The 21,527-nt window shown below is 35.4% G+C and overlaps 1 protein-coding gene and 1 pseudogene across 12 annotated transcripts in view; both read left to right on the forward strand.

Annotated features, from left to right (window-relative positions):
• The first annotated feature begins 2,116 nt into the window (after positions 1-2,116).
• On the forward strand, positions 2,117-3,398 carry LOC128247116 (histone-lysine N-methyltransferase SETMAR pseudogene; annotated as a pseudogene).
• Positions 3,399-11,982: 8,584 nt separating this feature from the next.
• The window catches only part of LOC106882671 (inositol 1,4,5-trisphosphate-gated calcium channel ITPR1), a 312,035-nt gene continuing 302,490 nt past the window's right edge, over positions 11,983-21,527 (forward strand). For 8 of the 12 annotated variants that reach the window (XM_089347459.1, XM_089347464.1, XM_089347462.1 and 5 more), the window contains exon 1: positions 12,099-12,411. In XM_089347459.1, coding sequence (XP_089203585.1) covers positions 12,329-12,411 — 83 coding nt within the window. In that variant the 5' untranslated portion in view covers positions 12,099-12,328. Of the gene's footprint in view, positions 12,412-21,527 lie in introns of all 12 variants that reach the window. The other 4 variants (XM_089347463.1, XM_089347470.1, XM_089347460.1 and 1 more) reach the window with 2 other exon arrangements.

Here is a 21,527-nt window from a genome sequence, read left to right on the forward strand (position 1 = left end):
CAAGGAATGAAGCCAGTATGCTCCGTTGGATGTGTAATGTCAATGTGAATACCCGTCAGAGTGTAAGTATCTTGAGAGAAAAGCTGAACAATAGAAGCATCAGTTGTGGCGTGCAAGAGAGACGATTGCGCTGGTATGGACATGTGGTGAGAATGGAGGAGGATAGCTGCGTGAAAAAGTGCCACACCCTAACAGTTGAGGGAACCCGTGGAAGAGGTAGGCCCAGGAAGACCTGGGCTGAGGTGGTGAGGCAAGACCTTCGTACATTGGGCCTCACCGAGGCGATGACTACGGACCGAGACCTTTGGAAATGTGCTGTGCGTGAGAAGACCCGGCAAGCCAAGTAAGATCGTTGCCAGTGCCCCTGGACTGGTTCTTGTGCGGGTGGCACATGAGATGCACCATTTTGAGCGTGGCCGTTGCCAGTACCGCCTGACTGGCTCCTGTAGGATTTTCGAGCGAGATCGTTGCCAGTGCCCCTGGACTGGCTTGTGCGGGTGGCACATAAAAGACACCATTTCGAGCGTGGCCGTTTTCGTGCGGGTGACACGTAAAAGCACCCACTACACTCTCTGAGTGGTTGGCGTTAGGAAGGGCATCCAGCTGTAGAAACTCTGCCAAATCAGACTGGAGCCTGGTGTTGCCATCCGGTTTCACCAGTCCTCAGTCAAATCGTCCAACCCATGCTAGCATGGAAAGCGGACGTTAAACGATGATGATGATGATGATGATGATATATATATATATATATATATATATATATATATATATACATACATACATACATACATACATATATATATATATATATAAAAAGTTTAGGAAGGTATAACAATGCAATATAGAACAAAAAATGGACTGTATACCTGTTGTAACTTGGTAAACTGTAGTCTGATGATATTTCGGAATTAGAATTCCTTCTTCAGATCTTAATTTGCTGGATCTGAAGAAGGAATTCTAATTCCGAAATATCATCAGACTACAGTTTACCAAGTTACAACAGGTATACAGTCCATTTTTTGTTCTATATTGCATTGTTATACCTTCCTAAACTTTTTATTCTTTACAAACAATACACAATGCTTCAAGCGACCTACAATACTCTCCTATATATATATATATGTATATATATATATATACAATACAAGGTCTGATCAATACATATCTGGACTGTTGCCATAATAGCAAAGCTAAAGCACACAGATTGAAACCGCTTAACAAAGATTGACCTTGAACTCTGCTTGCGCACGCACACTAAGTTTTAACATTCTAGCTCAATTCTGCTGTTTACAGCAGTGCTTGGAAGGAAGGTGTGTAGCGTGTGATTGTTGCATTGACCATGACAGAAAGTTGTCATGACAATACCTGCTCAGAGGCCTACACAAAGTTGCAGAAAGTGTATGGAGAGGAGTGTATGAGCCACACACAAGTGTACAATGGTTCAGATGTTTCCAAGATTATCGACAAAATGTCAATATTGTCTAAGTAGGTATCGCCAAGCTTTTGTCTAAGCAGGTATTGCCAAGTTTTTGGCAATATTTGATGCAGATTCTCTGCTCAACTTTTTCTGTCATGGTTAATGCAATGATCACACACTACACACCTTCCTTCCAAGCACTGCCGTAAACAGCAAAAGTGAGCTAGAATGTTAAAACCTAGTGCACATGCACAGCAGAGTTCAATCTGTGCCAAGTAGCTTCACTCTGCATGCTTTATCGTCATTACTATGGCAACAATCCGGATATTTATTGATCAGACCACACATGCACACGTGCACACACACACACACAAAATAGGCACAGCATGGTTGATTGGTAAGAAGTTTGCTTCCCAACCGCATGGTTCTGGGTTCAGTTTCACTGTGTGGCACCTTGGGCGTGTCTTCTACTATAGCCTTGGCTGATTAAAGTCTTAGCATGGATTTGGTTGATGGAAACTGAAAGAAGCCCATTGTATATGAGTGTGTGTGCATGTACATATATATATATATATATATATATATATATATATATATATGTGTGTGTGTGTGTGTGTGTGTGTGTGTATGTATATATAGTAAGTTCCAAAATTTAAACAGAAACACAACAAAGGAACAAATCGAAAATTCATACATGAGATGGGACGTTGCTCATTCCTTGTCAGTTATCATCCAAAAGATCTTTATACTGTCACACCTTTAATGGTAATATTGTTAATTTTTGGTGGCATTAGCAGCAAGAAGCTGTGGGGAAAAGCAAACAAACATGTGTGTCTTTGTGCCTATGTTTGTCTCCCATCATTGCTTAACAACTGGTGTTGGTGTGTTTACATCCCCATAGCTTAGTGGTTTGACAATAAGAACTGTGTCTTTAAAAAATGGAAAGGAAAAAAGTAGTGGCGTTAATTCATTCCACTAAAATACACAAACCTCACTCTCTCTCTCTCTCTCTCTCTCTCTCTCTCTCTCTACATATACATGTATATATATATATATGTGTGTGTATATAAGAAAATTTATAATTACACACACACACACACACACAATATATATATTAGGTTGTCAAGAAAGTTCTTGTGGAATTTTAAATTTTGGTTTTAAATGATGTATTTTCAAATTAATTTTTGTTAAATTACTTTGACTTTATATATCATTTTAAAGCCTGTTTTTCACTCTATCTAATCGTGTTAGTCTTCTTCTTTTTGAATAATTAGGCTATTTTTTCTGGAATGTTGAATACAACATGGACAAAAAGCAAATTCGCACAATTTTCTTATTCTAGTTCAAGCTAGGCTGAAAAGCTGCCGAAACAGCTTGCGATATCAACAATGCACTTGGCCCAGGAACCAGTAATGAATGTACAGCCCAATGGCAGTTCAAGAAATTTTGTAGTGGTGACGAGAGTCTTGAAGATGATAAGCGTAGTAGTCAGCCATCGGATGTTGACAATGATCAACTAAGAGCCTTAGTCGAAGCCAATTGACGCACAACTGTTCGAGAGCTTGCATCTGAATTGGACTTAATGTATACAACAATTTCCAACCACTTGAAAGAGATTGGAAAAACAAAAATACTTGAGAAATGGGTGCTGCACGAATTGAACGACAACCAAAAAAAGCGCTGTTTTGAAGTGTTGTCTTCCCTTCTTTTACGCAACAAGAATGACCCGTCTCTCAACCGCATTGTGATTTGCAATGAAAAGTGGATTCTTTATGACAACCGGCGATGTTCAGCTCAGTGGTTGGACGCTGATGAAGCTCTACAGCACTCCCTGAAGCCAAAGTTGCACCAAAAGAAGGTCATGGTGACTGTTTGGTGGTCTGCGGTTGGTCTCATCCATCACAGCTTTTTGGATCCAAGCGAAACCATTATGGCAGAAAAGTACTGTCAGCAAATGGATGAAATGCATAAGAAACTCTGACAACAACAGCCAGCATTGGTCAATAGAAAAGGACAAATTCTTCTCCATGACAATGTTCGGCTACACGTTGCACAACTGACCCTGTAGAAGTTGAACGAATTGGACTACAAAACTCTGCCTCATCCGTCATACTCACCAGACCTCTCGCCTACCGACTACCACTTTTTCAAGCATCTCGACAACTTCCTGCATGAGAAATGCTTCAAAAACCAAGACATTGCCAAACACGCCTTCAACGACTTCATCGCCGCCAGAACGCAGGATTTTTATGCTACTGGCATAAATAAACTTGTTTCATGTTGGCAAAAGTGTATTGATTCTGATGGTGTTTATTTTGGTTAATAAAGTTTTGTTTGAGCCGAGATATGTGCATCTGAATTGAAAGGTTAAAAATCAGAAGAACTTTCTTGACAACCTAATATATACATACATATATATATCCAATACATAAATAAATACACAATTATATATACACACACACATACGCTACACACACACACACACACACACACACACACACACACATGCACACACACACACACACACACACATAATATATAAGAATCTTTCAGTTATGATTGTTATGACTGATGTTTCATTTTCTGTTCTTCAAATGAAGACAGCCACACATATTTACATGTATTTATAATTTAATAATATTGGATATATTACCATAGTTCTTTATAATATTGAATATATCCACACTTAGTAATACTGAGTTTAACCACACTCATGATATTGAATATACCAACACTTATATACAAAATTGATTATAACCACCAATATTTAATATATGGAACATAGCATTTTTTTTTACTGAATAGCAATGTAGCAATAATGAATTGTTACTTTGGCACAAAGCCATAAATCTGTATAGCATTTTATTGATTTAATTTAATATATTATTGATATGTATTTTATCAACTCTAGAGGCATGGAAGAAAAAGATGACCCTTGAACTTACAATGTAGGAAGAAAATACTGCTGTAATTACCGGTATATAATGTGAGACATTTAATAATAAACATCAAAGTCTAAACTGAATAGTAGCATCATATTTGAGTGTGAAAAAAAATGTAAGAACATAAAATTACTGATTTTTAGGTACAAAAAGCGTTGGGTCATATATTTGAAATTACATTGACCCCCCAGGTAAAGTTCAGTAACTACTACTATTTCTAGGCTACCATCTATATTAGTCTTCTCTTTATTAATGATCCACAAATCTGCTCTATCACATGTGGCCTCTGCCCAGGCCCAGCTCACTTAATCCACATCATTTCCTTTTACCATAAATATCAAGACTACTCACTAACATTATTCCAGTCCTTCCTCTCCTGAACACCACTCCTCTGAAATTTTCTTTCACTCCATGTTTCTTACTGCAGTTGTTCAAGGAAGAACACATCAATTAGATCAATGTTATTAGTCTTGGAGAGCTTGCAAAAGCCATGGGTACACATCTTCCTACTGATCAAACTATATAAAAAAATATCTTAAGGTAGGATGTATTGACAAATGAGCCCCTAATTTAGCTATAGATCATGAGTAAGTTGTCGTATTGTCACTCTTTCACCAAATTACCATGATCCTAATTATAGTCCTGTCATGGGGAAGTTGTTGAGATTAATAAGCAAATCAAGTTTCATTCAATCTGTATCAGAACTGCATCCATAATTTATTTTAATTTATTCTTACTCATTTGACCCCATTTACCAATCTTCTATAAAATGCAATTGAAGAGGTAAGTCTTAAATTTTAACTAGTTTAAATAAAGAAATATCAGGAAATCAGTACAAGGACTTTTTGTACAAGGACTACATGTATCCTCTTTTAAATAATTATTTCATTGTCAGAAATTCTGTCTCTTTATTTTACAGATTTATTTGCTTATAGCTTTCATAAATATCAAATGTATGACCATTCTTGCATTGGATGAATTAGAACTCTTTCTGCTCCATTATAATTTAGCAATTCTTTATTGACACTCTAAAAGAGGCCTTCCAGTTCAATGATTTTATCATGTCTGACCACCACAGATCACCCAAGTCAATAGGTAGCCTTTATGTGATCATTCAACCATCCAGAAGTTACAGCTAAATCTCTTGTGAATAGCACCTTCGCATATTAGATACTGTAGTCTGTAATAATTATTAATTTTTTGTGATTTTTTAAATTAAAAAATTACAAATTATCAACAGTCGAAGACAACCACCAAACCTCAAGAGACTCCTAACAAAGGCGAGATTCACATTTGGAAAAGAAAGTAACCAACTGTGGAGACCCCCCGTTGTAAGACATGTGAATTTATTGAGCAAGGGACAACCAAAAGACTCAAGAATGGGAAGGAATTAAAAGTGCATGCAGACATGAATTGCAAAACAAAACATCTCATCTACTGCATCACATGCCCACAATGCAATGGAAACTACATTGGAGAGACAGAAAGGAAACTCACCAGCTGTGTAAATGTGCATAAACAACAAATTAGGGATTCATCTTTTATGAATGTCCCATGCAGTGAACATCTTGATATTTGTACAAATGGCAAATTTAAAATATTCCCATTTTACAAAATAAACAATAAAAATGTACAACTACGAAAGGCAAAAGAAGAATACTTTATAAAAATTCTAAATCCAAAATTAAAACAAAAATAGCCAACACCCCATATATGTATGCATGTATATATATATATATATATATATATATATATATATATATATATACACATATATATACATACACACATATATATAGTGATCACGTGACCGACTAGACTATCAGGTGTTGTTACACATCACTGGTCACAATGCGTTTTGCATTGCTTTTGCCATCAAATGGTGCCAACTCGCTGGCTAGATGAGCAGGCCAACACTTCTCCCTGATCAAAAGGGGACTGGACCAATGTGAAATGAAGTGTTTTGCTCAAGGACACAATGCACAACCAGGTGTGGGAATCGAACCCATGATCTAGCAATCGTGTGTGCAACACCCTAACTACCAGGCCACATACCTTCATATGGCTACCTCTGATGAGAATAGGGTTATATAATCAGATTGTTACCTAACACTCTGTTATACTCCTAGTGTGAAACCAATCGATAAGATCAGCCATGATAGATATAGAACACTGTACACTTCGGATAATATATATATACTACAGGCTTCTTTCAGTTTCTGTCTACCAAATCCACTCACAAGGCTTTGATCAGCCCAAGCCTATAGTAGAAGGCACTTGCCCAAAGTGCCATGCAGTGGGACTGAACCTGGAACTATGTAGTTGGGAATCAAGCTTTTTACCATGCAACCACACCTGCACCATAAGAGACAATATATTCAGAAATTTCATACTGATGGATCTATGCGTCAGGAAAATTCTCCAAATAAGGTGACTGAAAATTGAAATGTCAAACTTGTAGTCTAAATACAAAATTTCTCCATCTGTCAAAAGACTTGTCCCTATGTAGTCACCCAACTATTAGAAATAGCAGCCAAATCTCCCTCAAGTAATACCCTGCAATTTTAAAAGAAAGGATAATGTTATAGATGCTCTTTATTGGTAAAAAAAAATCACAAAATGGTCATGGCTGGAACAACTTTTGTCTTAGAACTACTTGATCAGAGCTGATGTGGCATGATACATCAATGACATGTATTTTAGGAGTTGTTGAAGCAATCATACTTGAAGCCAAACATATAGAACAATGAACTTCTAAAGAAATCTAAACAGAATCTATCCAAATGATAGTGTTTATTATTTAAGGATTCATTTTCAGAATTAAGAAATGATTGGCTTGTAGCCATAAATCTGTCCAACTATCTTTATCTCATAATTAAGCCAGTGTTAATTTATTTAATGTAGTGAGGATTAAAAAGCTAATAAGAAATAATTAGATGGTGAGGAAAATATTGCAGTCAATGGCAAATATTATTTACATTATTCTGGTATGGGAGACAACTGCGGACATGTTTTGGTCCTATAAACCTTATCAGTGAAGCATATTATGTCACCATACTTGCCTAACTAGTGGTGAGATAATCACTCTGTAAATGTAGTGGAGCATTATAGAATATCATATTTTCAGTGAAGATAACAACAACACTTGTAATTACATTTCTGAACTGTTTAGTGGAGAGAAAAAAATAGAGTTAATAAAATGTGATTACTCCTGATCACCTGTTTGTTATCAGTTTCTTACAGAAACGCTTCTATGGTACTCTTACGAAGATCCTCTTGTCTCAGAAGATAACAACATAAAAATTCAATGAAATTTTAGCTTAACATTTAGCTATTGAGCACACAGCAAGTGAAGTATAATATTCTGTGATAAAAATAACAATATTGTTTTAATGATTGACACATCGTTGCTATATAACTACAATGTTGTGCTGAAGCATTTTGGAAAATAGACACATTAAACTAACTCAGCTGTACAATCGAAAGCATTAAAACAAGTTCAATGTGAGTCTATCAGCCATTTATAACAGGTACAACCAAAACAAATTACATAATCAAATTGTGTCTTGTTTTAAGATGGTGCAGCCCAATTTGAGAGAGGTTTGGCTGTTACTTCTAGCAGGTTGAGTGATCACATACAGGCCTACTCAATGACTTGTGTCATCTGATAATATCAGAGAAAATAATATCATTGGATTTGATGGCCACTTTTAAACTGTCAATAAAGAATTGCTAGTTTGTAATAGAACAGAAATATTATTGCTCTATTCAAAGCAGGAATGGTTATACATATGATAGTTATAAAAAGTTTAAGTTAACCAGGATGTTAATTATAAGTAGAGATACATTCATGTTTTAGAAAATAATAATACTAGGATTTGTAATTGTTAGCATGGAATATTTGCATACATGTATTCTAAGCTGTATCTAATACTTTGTGAAGCATGAAGGGAGATTTTTGATATGTCTCTCAAATCATAGATAATGATTTTTAACATTGGCATAAAGCCAGGATAGTTGGAATCACCACAGTCAAATCAAATAGATTCCCGTATTTTATTGACTTTGGAAGGGCAAATCTAGCAGGATTTGAATGTAAAAGAATGCAAATGAATACTGCATCTGTCAATTCATCAGATTATAAGTAGTTAAAGAGAGAGAGAGAAAGAGAGAGAACAAGTCTTTCTTAAAAAGAAATAATAAATTCAAAGTGGAAGTATAGCAGCCATAACACTTTTTAGGGTATTCGTCAATTGTTGGATGAAGGTTTCCAACAGAGTGGATTCCACTCAAGGTATCCAAGGACCAGAGAATTGTACTGAATTGGGTGATATATTAAGTTTTCCACCCAAGAATAGGAGTAGTTCTATTGATGGCTTTCTTCAGTTTTCACATACTAAATTTCACTCACAAAGCTTTGGCCAAACTGAAGCTATTAACCAATGTGCCTTGCAATAGAATAAAACCAGAAATCATGGCATTTCTTAAGCACATAGCTATGTCTGTGTCACAGAGGAGCATCACAAATATAAATATATCAATATAATATTTTACAATTTAGTGTGTACATTCATTTGTAAAATACAGAATAGAATTTCTGAATCATAAAATATAGGGTTCAAATTTTGGCACAAGGCCAGCAATTTTGGGGAGTGGGTAAACTAATTACATTAATCCCAGTACTCAACTGCAACTTATTTTATTGACTCTGAAAGGATGAAAGGCAAAGTTAACCTCAGTGGAATTTGAACTCAGAATGTAAAGACAGATGAAATGCTGCTAAGTATTTGGCCTGATGTGCTAACAGTTTAGTTAGTTTACCAACTTACTATATCATAAAACATTTCAAATTTTGGCACAAAGCCAGTATTTTCAGAGGAGGAGGTAAGTTGATTACGTTGACCCCAGTGCTCAACTGGTACTTATTTTATCAATCCCAAAAAGATGAAATGCAACATTGACCTTGGCAGAATTTGAACTCAGAACACAAAGACAGGTGAAATGCCATAAAGCATTTTGTCTAGCATGCTAATGGTTCTGCTAGCTCACCACCCAATTGAATCATAAAACATTGTTTTCTAATTGTTGCACAAGGCCAGTAATTTTGGGAAGGAGATGAGCCAGCTCATTGACCACAATACACAACTGGTACTTATTTTATTGACCCTGAAAAGATGAAAGGCAAAGTCAACCTTGGCGGAATTTCAACTCAAAACATTAAGACAAATGAAATGCCACGAAGCGTTTTGCCTGACATGCGACAATTCTGAATCATAAAATAATTAAAAATCCATGAAATAAAAGTCTATCTCAAGCCTACAGGCTCATTTAGGCCAGAGCTTATCCTTGATTCCGTGACATTTAAGTGGCTGAGAGTACAAGACTAAGCTTTGAATGAAATGTAAATCTGTCACAAATTCTAACTCTACCTCTAGCTGTCGCTGGTGTTTATTTTCAGCAGAGTTGGAGTGAAGTAATGGGAAATGAAGTGCCCCAAACACAAACCACTACACAATGCATGCACCTTCACTTTAGAAGCATACAATATAATTGAAATGATAAAAGTGAACATCCTTGATAATAAAGTTTATTTGAACTGAAAATGTAGTCATTTAGGTAAAATTATTTTGATATGTCTTGCAGTTGCAACAGTTATTAATTTTTGTTTTTAGATATGATGATGATGATGATGATGATGATGATGATGATGATGACTTGTTTTGCAGCTTCATTATTTCAAAACCTATTTTATCATTTGACTCTGAAGGGTGGAATGAAATGTTGAACAGACTTGATAAATATCAAGGCAACAATTGGGTAAAGTAAGGTGTGTGTGTGTGTGTAGGAGAGAGAGAGAGAGAGAGAGAGAGAGAGAGAGAGAGAGAGAGAGAGAGAGAGAGAGAGAGAGAGAGAGAGAGAAATAGATAGAGAGGAAGATAGTTGAGGAAAAAATTAATTGAGCAGTAAGAGATGATTCAGACAGATAAATGGAACAAAGGAGACGGGAGGAATAATAAATTGAGCATTGAGAGATTGTTTATACACATACACACACACACGCACGCACACACACACACACAAATGGGGAGAAAAAAAGAGACTAACAGAAAGTGTAATGAGAACATTGAAGAAGTGGTGGAGAAAAGAGAGAAAACAGTGGTAAATTTTGAAATGGATTAAAGGAAATAAAAAATCAGAAGAAAGTCAAAGAATGATAGATAAGTGCATATTCATTTATAGGTATGGATAGCTGGATAGATATATAGAGAAAGAAGAGGAAGAGAAAAGAGAATAGGGAGGAGTGAGAGAGAGAGAGAGAGACATGTTAAAAAAATGGAATAGTGGAAATCAGTGAGACGTAGGAGATAAAGAGGGAATTGAATCCAGACAGTAACAGAGAAATGGGGGAAGCAGATAGGCAGGAGGTGGATAAAAAGAAGGGAAATTAAAAGAGCCGAGATTGATCGGAATGAGGATGTTACTGGAAGATAAGATAAGATCGAAGAAAAATGATAAATATTAAAGAAAAATAACCGAATATAGAACTAAAATGAAATAGAAGAAGCTTTCCAATTGGTGGAAAGCTTATTCACATCTAACGAATGAAACTTCTCCTCTCACTCTCGTTTGTTAGTAGAGAAATAGAGAGAACTACAATGAGAGGAGGGAAGAAAGAAAAAGGGGGAAGTTTGTGAATGAGGAGGAAAGAAAGAGAAAACATTAACACGTACATACACATACATGATTTGATGTAGCTATAAACTCTACTTTGGTATTTACATACAGTTCTGTCTTGTTTATTTATTAACCCTATTTTTTTCTCTCCAGTAAACAGTTCAGAAATGTAATCGAAGAAAAACAAAAATGAAACAAAATATAGACAAAAGCAAAAACAAAGTTTCATAAGTAGCCTGTTCTGTTAATTGATAATTGCAAGAGGAAACAAAGCAGGTGGTTGACTAATTTCCTACGATGATATCCCGGTTTATTTAGTAGTCGATTGAACATTAATTTGGATCTTCTTTTCTTCCGCTTTGAACGGCTATGTCTCGGCGAACCACTACATGTTTACAGGACACGCTCACAACCCTTTAAATCGGCAATAAGAGAAGAATTACTCAAAATTCTACTTTTGTAGAAACCTCGCGATTTATCAGTTCTCTCGCCAGTAGTCCTTTTTCTTTTAAATTTTATTTTTGTCACCACCTTTTCTACCACCATACTGTCATCAGACCGATCTCATCAGTCTTCCTACACATTTTCTAATCACTCAGGATTTGCTATAATTGAACATTGCACAAACACACCCACATACACGCACGTTGCTAAAAACGGCTCCATTTTCATAATAACGTATAATATATTTATATATTGACAAATACATCAGGTTTAGGAACTGATCCTCTGCAAACCTTATTTTATCCACGCCCATTCTGGGCTATTCATTACTTTTTCTCTCTCTCCTTCTCTCTCTCACTCTCTCTCATATATATATATATATATATATATATATTTATATATATATATATATATATATATATATATATATATATATATATATATATATATATATATATATATATATATATATATATATATATATATATATATATATATATATATAATATGAGTGGAAAAGAAAGTGTAATATAGTCACTCATATTCCACTCTCTTCTATCTCGCTATCTCTTTTCCCGCCCCCTCTCTCTGCGCACACACAGACATATATATATATGTATATATATATATATATATATGAAAGTAAAGATTGTTTAAAGAGAAATAGCTGATTATCAGATAGTAAATAATATCACTACTGTGGTTACAAAGGTCGATTTGGTGTTCGAGATGGAGACTTTAAGGTGACGTTTGGTGGTCTCTTTATTTTTACCCTCCCACGTTTTGTTTTGTTTCCTTTCGTCGTCGTCTAAGAGGCATTGGTCAACTGGTGTCATTCTTGGTTGACAAAATGTCTAACACATTCCTACATTTAGGAGACATTGTATCTCTTTATGCTGAAGGCAGCGTATGTGGCTTTATTTCCACGCTGGGGTAAGTATTTACTTACATTCTTCCTCATGACCAAAACCTCTTGTCATCCCTTAACTTTGTCGAATTTTCTCGTTGATTCAATGTATTGAAGTCTTTGATTTCCCCATACTATTTTTATTCTGAATTATTCTATTTAATCTTTCCAATATTCCTTGTTCTCTCTCTCTCTCTCTCTCTTTCTGTTTTTTTCCTTCCTTTTCTCTCTTTTTTTTTCCGCTTTACTCTTTTCCTTAATATGTAATCATTTCTTGGTATCTAAATCACCTCTTATATTAACTGTCAAATTTTTACACCACTTTCTCCGCATCATTTGTTCCACTGTTTCTGATTATTCCCACACCTCCTAAATGGTCAGTATAAACCATGATTAACCGTTAACCTTTTACGATTATATATCCACCTGTTCCAGCTGTTGTTTATCTTTTCTTCCATCAACACCAGGAACACTTCCAATACTGATTGATCACTATATAACGGTTGCCTGCACGTCTTTCTTTTTTTTTTTCTCTCTTGGAATTTTCACAACTGTCAAAATTAATAAATAGTATTCAAGTTAAAATTAGAACTCTTAACTCTAATAATAACCAAAACAATTAAATCTTTAGTTATTAATAATTGAACACACGTACAAACTAGGGAGAGAAGGGTTTTTTTTTTTAACACTATCAATAAGCGATAAATAGCAGAAATAGTACATTTCTCCTGTATATGTTCAGATGTAATTATATAACATAGTCATTTCAGAACCTGTTGAGGTTGACCAGATGACTAGTAAGCATTGATTACCCATACAGAACAATTTAGTTAACATATGACAAATGACTTGTGAAATCTTGAATTTATGACTGAAATATTTAGCCTAGCGAAGAGTGAATTTCAAATAAACACTTTGTAATAAGTTTGTCTATAGCTTACATTTCCAGGAAGGCAAGCTAGATTGTAATTACAGTTAAAACGTGATATTACAATACACACACACACATGTATATATATATGATATTGGTTTTAGTCATTGGTAGTATACAATACTTAGTATGTTTTAGCCAACAAAAACTGACATTCAATCCTAACCCGAACAGGCACGATCTTGTTAGGCGACCACTTGTCAAACGGGCAAAATTTAACCCAAAATAGATGTTTGTTTTACAATACCGGGTAACGTTAATAGTCGATTTGATAACTGTTTCATATTAAACACACACGGATATGAAATAATATTCTCAAGAAGTCGTTTATATGGCGAGAGCTTCAGAGATGATCTCCCGGCGAGTTGAGTTCGCACACTAGATGCGAGCGAATCCCATTGATAACATTTTTCATTCACGTTATTTGGGAGAAGCATGACTGCTAGTATCGTTTCTTTACATTTGTGTGGGGAAAAAAATCATATCAAATCATATTTACATTTAAAAGCATTATATGTATTAAGTTCAATGACAGAAGCTAGTAAAAGAATGTGAAACGTGCGCGCGCGTGTAAAATATTTATGCGCTAAGTTTATATACAAACACATGTCATAGACACTAACTGCGGTTTTGTAATGTTGAGATTATGATAAACGATTCACTTGAGTAACCGAATAACAGTTTTTCATTAGTTTCCTCCTATATATTTTGTAGTTTTTTTTATTTTCTTTTGTTAGAGGAACCAAAAGAAAATTAATTGGGTTGCTCGTTCCCTTATCATTATAACAGACGGAAACAACTTGTCATTCCAGTTACCACTTGGGGGTTGTTGATAAGGTTGTCAGATAGTTAAACTTATGCTGTTAATACTAAGGTGTCTGATAGTTGAACTTATTAATATTTAACAGAGAGCAATATTAGTAAAAAAATCTTCTGTCAATGAACTCAAACCCTTCATTTTATTCAATTGTTCTCTGCAGTTCATTCTATACATTCAGAATGTTCACCGCCAGTTCAATTAGTTAGAACCTGTTTCACGTGAAAATACCGAAGTAAATACAACAGAATGAAATATAACAATTATTATTGATTTAGTGCTGAGTTTTAACAATTAGATTACTATTATTATGTATATTAATGAAATGAGGGCATTTAACCTCACGTTGTGTACTATTTAGCAGATATTACATGAAAACCAATGCCAATATATATATTTGTGAACTCCTGTTTTGGTTGGAATCTAAGTACTGGTACTTTAATGGGGTGGTTATCACTTGTTGAGTCAGTAATCCTTTCAGGAGCCACTATGATCTATAGAAAACCAGTATTATAACTGTGGTTTCTGTTGTTGTTGTGGTTTAGCTCCAGGTCAACTCTGATCTATGACCGACGAATTTTTATAAGTATGTTTAGGGCTACTTTATCCAACGTGCCCCACCCCTTTTATATAATATTGTAGGCAGGGTACGATTTGAGAGAGATTCAACTGTTGTTTCCAGCTAGTCGAACAACCACATAGCGGTTCTCTCAGTGGCTTGTAGCTGCTGTACTTTATATTAGACAGATGTGAGGAATTTCTCCTTGGATAGGTTGCTAGTCTGTTGCAGGTAACTTTTTCTTAATGAAAGTGGCATGGAAAAGTGATGAGTTTTGTGCAGTGGATATAAATTCTCGTGGTTTGATACTTTATCCATTTAGTTTTTAAAGAACTTACATTAATAATGTGAGTTGTGTTATACATGTTTTATTTTGGGACCTGATAGGATTCTTGCTTATAATATTCCTGGAAAATTTGTTTATACCAGAAGTATTTTATCAGTTTATGAATCTGCTCACTAGCATGTTTTGCATGTTTCTGCTACAAACAACTCTGTTGGGAAAAGCTGAGATTGAGTAGGTTTTTCTTCGCATTACCATTAATACTGACTGAGCCCATTGGCATTTAAAAAAAAAAAGATAAGATTTAAAACTAATAAAAGCTCTTTGTCATTTTTCAAAATAACTTTTGCTTGCCACAGAGTGGAAGATGCTTATACTATATTTTCAAAGTGAAAGAATTTATATTCTTTTCAAGTCACATTTCTTTAAAATCAGATTCTAAAAGTACACACTCCTCGTCAATCTTTTATTAGTTTTGTCAGACTTTTCTTCAATAAAGCTGTCTTTATCAAGTTTCTTACATCTGTATGGATTGTTGGTGCAATAGTATATAATAACAGTTTGAAACAATAGTTATCAGCTCATGGAACAATGCTACAATCTTGCATAGCTTCTCTTCAAGATATGTTGATATAGTCACTTTTATTCTTTCTTTTTGTCTTTATTTTATATTTAAGATGGTTTCTAATCCATCTCACTAAATGGTTTTCCATTTTTAAGTAAATATTAGATATTATTACAGTTATTGTTTTTCAAAAAGCTATAGTTACATTCCTTTGCATACTGAGTTCAAATCTTGCTGAAGTCAATATATCTGTAATTATTCCAGTGAACAACTGATAAAATAAATTCAGTTAACTATACAGGGTATCCATAAATTATCTTTACAATTTAAAAAATTCAGAAAAACCCCCCCCCAGAAAATAAAGATAACTCTGAAATTTATTGGAAAACAAAGTTTTATTAGAAACATCAGAACACTTCTCCACAGGCTCCATTGGATCTCAACTTTAATAGATACAATTAATTGTGGAAGTTGTAAAGATAATTTATGGACATCCGGTATATTCCTACTATAAATTCATGATGTAACAGTGTAAGAACTCCATGTTGCTGTTGACATTATTAATGGGGTATATATCTCGAAAACAAAATTTTCACTTTTGAGACCATTTCCCCTTCTAAACTGTAACTGACATTTATATATAATACTAAGAGAATATGTGGTGTGATTAACCATTTGTTTTAATGGAGAAGCAACAAGTAAAATAAAATTATAAAAGAAACATAAGATCAATGGATATACCATTTAACATGGAAAATAATCTTGTGAGGATTTTGTTTGATTTTTCTTTGGTTCATCAATGCTTATTTTACTGTTAGTCAGCAGTGTAGGTTGAACCCAATATGTTTGAAAGTTTCTATATTAGTTAGTCCTGGTAAGCTGTAATCAGGCTGAATAAATCCTGTGTTTGATATGTTGAATGGTTCACTGAAAGCAAACTTAAGTGGACTATTTAGTTATCATGTATATTGTGCTAATGACATTTCAAGGGTAATGATATCTCGGTGACCTTGTAAATTGTGCTGCCCTGTTCCATACAATATCTATAGCTTAGTGATCACTAGATAACTTTGAATGTTGTATTGCAATACTTCATTCTATATCTTTAGGTGATTGACCACTAAGTGAGCTTGTATACCGTGTTGAATTAATCCATGTGATATCTTCAAATGATAGTGAATAATATATTGCATATATAACATGTATTTTTAGATATTTACAACTAAGCAGCTAAATACTGTTGTCACAACCAATGGCTGATATTTTATCAGTCTATTTACATTTATTTAAGAGTAAGTAAAATCCACAATGAGTTACTGCCTCAAGTGCATTTAATGAGTGGAATCCATTCATGACTGAAAAATATAGATATCTTTGAGTTGATGTTGTACAATTTAGTTAGCTGTATCAATAAATTATAGACAATATCTCCCAGACTTAGCCAATGCTAATAAGTATATAATTTAAAAAAAAAATTATGTTGAACAGCAGTATGTTTCTTTTATTCTACTTGAACTTGAAATGACCTACTTTTAAGCCAGCTAAAATTTTAAGCTTGATGTTTCTATTTACTGTTTCATATAGACTAGTCAACACAATTATATGATAAAAAAGGCACTAGTAAACTTAATATAATGAGCATGATGATGTTAATTAGTCAAGGCTGCACCTGCAGTGTAGAGAGGTAAACATTGTTGAACAATGTTTAATTCATTCAACCAAATAATAGCAAGGGAGACAAATCAAAGAAATTATTTTTGTTTTTTGAAATGTGTTGATGCACCAAAGTCCCAGTTAATTAAAATTATAAAAATTCAATGCAGTGAGGGAGGAAGACAGGAACAACGCCATACATGTTTCTGTCTCATTACACCTCCTCAATAAAATAGTCATTCATGCTGCTGTCAGATTTATAGAAGTAAGAAATATATGTATATAAGAGTATGTACAAAAACTGATGTGACAATGCAAAGTTTGAACAAAGAGCTGTTAAATGTTCAATGCATAAAGTATTTGGTAAAAAAAAAATAACAACAAGTTGTTATACAATCAAGCTGTCTTGTCTGGATTAGATACCATATGTATTAACTGTTAAATGGTAGATAAAATACTCAGATAAAAGCAACTTTCATTGTTAAAGACAATAGGAAGGAAATTATGATATATGGTGCATGTTTTTGAAATATAAGAGAGAGGGAGCAAAGAGTGCTTAGTCTAATACTAAAAAGTGGATAGAAAAGTAATTTGAGAAGACTTCAGTTAAACCTCACCTGTGTAGTGAAATGAATCTGTCCATTGAAGATCAGCACCTGTGTTATAAAATCTAGAAGATATTTAGTGTTGAAGTATCTCCTTATACAATTTATGAGTGATAGTATACATTATTTGGGCAGTCTTTATCAAAGACACTTATGGCATAATGAAAGTCATTTAATTACTTGAAAATATGACACAGTTCCCTTAGCTATGTTGTCTGGTTATGGTTTAGTATGATAGCTGTATTTATTTTTCCAGGTCTATAGAAATGAAATACAAGCTTATGAACAATGTTGAAATATAGAAATAATATAAAATAATATAAACGTGTTTGGTGTGTGTGTATGTATGTGATCATCCTCATCATCATATTATTTTATGTCTGCTTTCATGCTGGCATGTGTTAGATGGATCATTACAGTCTAAATCATGTTATTGGAACCCACTTGATCTGGGAAACTGAAACTTGTATACATCATCTGGTTTGATTTCTACCCTCCCTTTCATTAACCAAAGTGAAGAAGATGCATTTGTTTTTTTATTTTTTATTGTGGTACTAACTTTAGAAAGTTAAAAAGTCTTTGATGAGACAGGACCATAGGGACCTTACAGCTCTACACTTTCTCTGCTAATCTCCCAACCATTAAAAAATTTTTACAGAGTTTATTTTGTGTGACACCAGCATTGGAGAAGTTGCCATGCTCACCAATCCATCAATTTGGCACAATTTGGCAGCTTTCTTTTGTTGCACCAGAACAGGCGGTGGGGGAGGAGAAGGTGCCTTGCATGCAGGAAATGTAGAAAGTATTTCATAACTTAAGACATGTGAACTGAGGAGGAGGAGGGGTATATAAGAAAGAATGATAACAGCAGCAAAATCAGAAATGGGTGAAAGGAACATGAGTGTAAGTGCGGAAGAAAACTCAGAAACTTAGGATGCGTACATTTGATTAGGTGGCCAAGAAAGGGATTCAGAGTGAGAAAGAGTGATGGCATCAAATAGGCTGAAATGAATGGGTGGGAGGAGCAGGTGTCTATTGTAAGAGGCAGCATCTTTTGGGGTATAGTTTGGCAATAGCAGAGGTGGACAAAAGAGTAGGTGATGGGAGAGCAACAGAAACTGCTACCTCATCTCCTCGTACAATTTATGGAAGAAATTGTTGGCTGGTTGTACAGAAGGATGAAGATGTTGTGTATTGGGGAGTGGGATTAGAGTAGCTCAATGCAGTCAGTGTGTTGTGTAAACATAGACCTATGAAGGGCTAGGGAATTAGGGTAAGTGAGATGATCTTCAGTATAGTACAGAAGGGCCAAACTAGAGTGAATTGGTTAGTTAGATAAGGATGGTGTGATACCATCCTATACATAGGCTCATGAAAACAGGACCTATGTATCATCATCATCATCATCATCATCATTTAATGTCCATTTTCCATACTGGCATGGGTTAGACATCCACCCTGATGAAGCTCCATGTACTAGATCAGATGTGCTATAATGATGACAAATATTATTCTCATAATTTTCTTTGGTGGCACCAACTGACATTGGCAGCAGGAATGGCTGTAAGCAATGTTCAAGCTTTGTATTAAAAAATATTTAACCGATGGTAGTCAATTTGTTTGTTGATCAAACGTTTTCTCCATTTTCTGCTCATTTCAAATTTGATTCCTGATAAACTCTTGTTTATTCTGTTATTGCCTGTATCCTGTCTGCATAGTATTCTTGCATACCTGTGCCGAGGGTTAATATAGTTAATTTACACCGTTAGTAATAACAGATATTCTTATCCCTTAGACGTTTACTCCGACCGCTAACTCTACTTACTTATATATATATATATATATATATATATATATATATATATATATATATATATATAATGTAGTTCAGAGCTGTGGCCATACTGGAGCACCACTGTTTTGCTACACTGTTATTATTGAGAGCCTCCTCTAATATGTGACATTTGGTGAATGAGAGAGTTTGATATCACTACTCTCATTTCCACCTCTTGCTGCGAGGTAGGTTCTTCTGAGACTCTTGACAGGAAGAGGTCCAGGTTTGATTTGAAAACGCCTACATCCACTTTGTGTAGGTGCCTCAGGCTCCATTGGCCACCACCGCCTGACCTCTATCCTTCAGAAAGTCATGTAAGCACTCATCAAGTTTACCAGCTATGCCGAGATCATGAAACTCAGGCTGTTGCATGCAATACGATGGCATTGCTGGGATCTTTGGCACTGAGCAGTGTTGACCCGTTCTGGCATTGATGTAGCTTTCAATGCCAAAATTTAGCACAATTCCTTCCAGGATCTTCGAGATGTATATTACTGCATACCTCTCCCGCCTTCTCTCCAGGGAGTAGAGTCTTAGCTGTTTCAGCCTTTCCCAGTAGCTGAGCTGTTGCAACGAGACGATCTTCTTTGTGAAGCTTCACTGGATTGCTTCAAGGTCCACTGTTAATTTTATGCTGTTGGGTGACCATAGCTAGGAGCAGTAGTCCAGGCAACTGAGTATGAATGTTCTCCAGGAGACTATCATGGTTTCCTTCTTTCTGCTTCTGAACATTCTCAGGATCCATCCAGCCAGTTGTCTGCACTTTGTCGCCATCCTGGTAATGTGCTCTTGGAAAGAAGTATCATCACTCATGTCGATACCCAGATCATTGATTTAGGCTTTGGGATTGTAATCCCCTGTGGACCAGTGTACCATGTAATTTTTACATTCAGTTTTGAACACTGGTAGCGCATGGCTTGGAATTTTTCAGCATTAAACTGTATATTATCTGTGAATTGAGTCCAACTCCTACTGCAGGTGTGCTACATCACTGGGGTTCTGTATTTCCTGTGCGACTTTCATAACATCTGTGTAGCTAGCAAGGGTGGCTATCCGGGCAGCTGAGGGCATATCTGAGAGGGCCACTATGAAAAGCAGTGGTCCCAATACAGTGCCCTGTGGAACACTGCTCACTATTTTTGTTTTCTTTAAGATGGCTCCATTGGCCACCACCGCTTGACCTCTATCCTTCAGAAAGCCATGTAACCACTCACCAAGTTCACCAGCTATGCTGAGATCATGCAGTTTGGGGCATATCACACCATAATCCACTTTATCAAAAGCTTTTGCAAAGTCAAGATATATTACATCCACATTTGAGTTCTTGAGTAACTGCCTCAACACCAAATCATAGTGCTGTAAGAGCTGGGTCAGGCAGCTCCTACCTCGTTGAAACCCATGCTGAGTATCACTCAGCAAGTTATTTTCTTCAAGGAATGCGATTAGTTTTCCTCTGACTATCCCTTCCATGACTTTGCTGATGTGTGAAGTCAGAGACATAGGCCTATATTTTTTAGCATCTGCTCTGCTTCCCTCTTTATGGATTGGGCATATTTTTCCCCCCCTTCAGTTTGCTTGTCAGCCTGCCATTTGCAAGAAAGCTCTGGAAGAGCATCTGTAGTGGTTTCGCCAGGGCACGCTTTCACAATTTGAGGAGGATTGCTGGAAAACCATCAGGACCAGCAGTTGAGTTTGCATCCACCTCATCTATGGCTAGTAGTATATCTTCTTTGCTAATGTTGATGTAATCCATTGTAACTGCCTCACTGGTTATAGATGAGGCAGCAAAGAAATCTACTGGTTTGTTCACTTGTCTGTGTTCCAATGGGGTGGTCATCAGTACCTCACTAATCCTGATTGGACTATCTGTGAGGGAATCATCCTGCTGGAAGAGG

This window comes from Octopus bimaculoides, chromosome 2, assembly GCF_046866305.1.
Source record: "Octopus bimaculoides isolate indiv1 chromosome 2, ASM4686630v1, whole genome shotgun sequence".
NCBI lineage: Eukaryota > Metazoa > Mollusca > Cephalopoda > Octopoda > Octopodidae > Octopus > Octopus bimaculoides.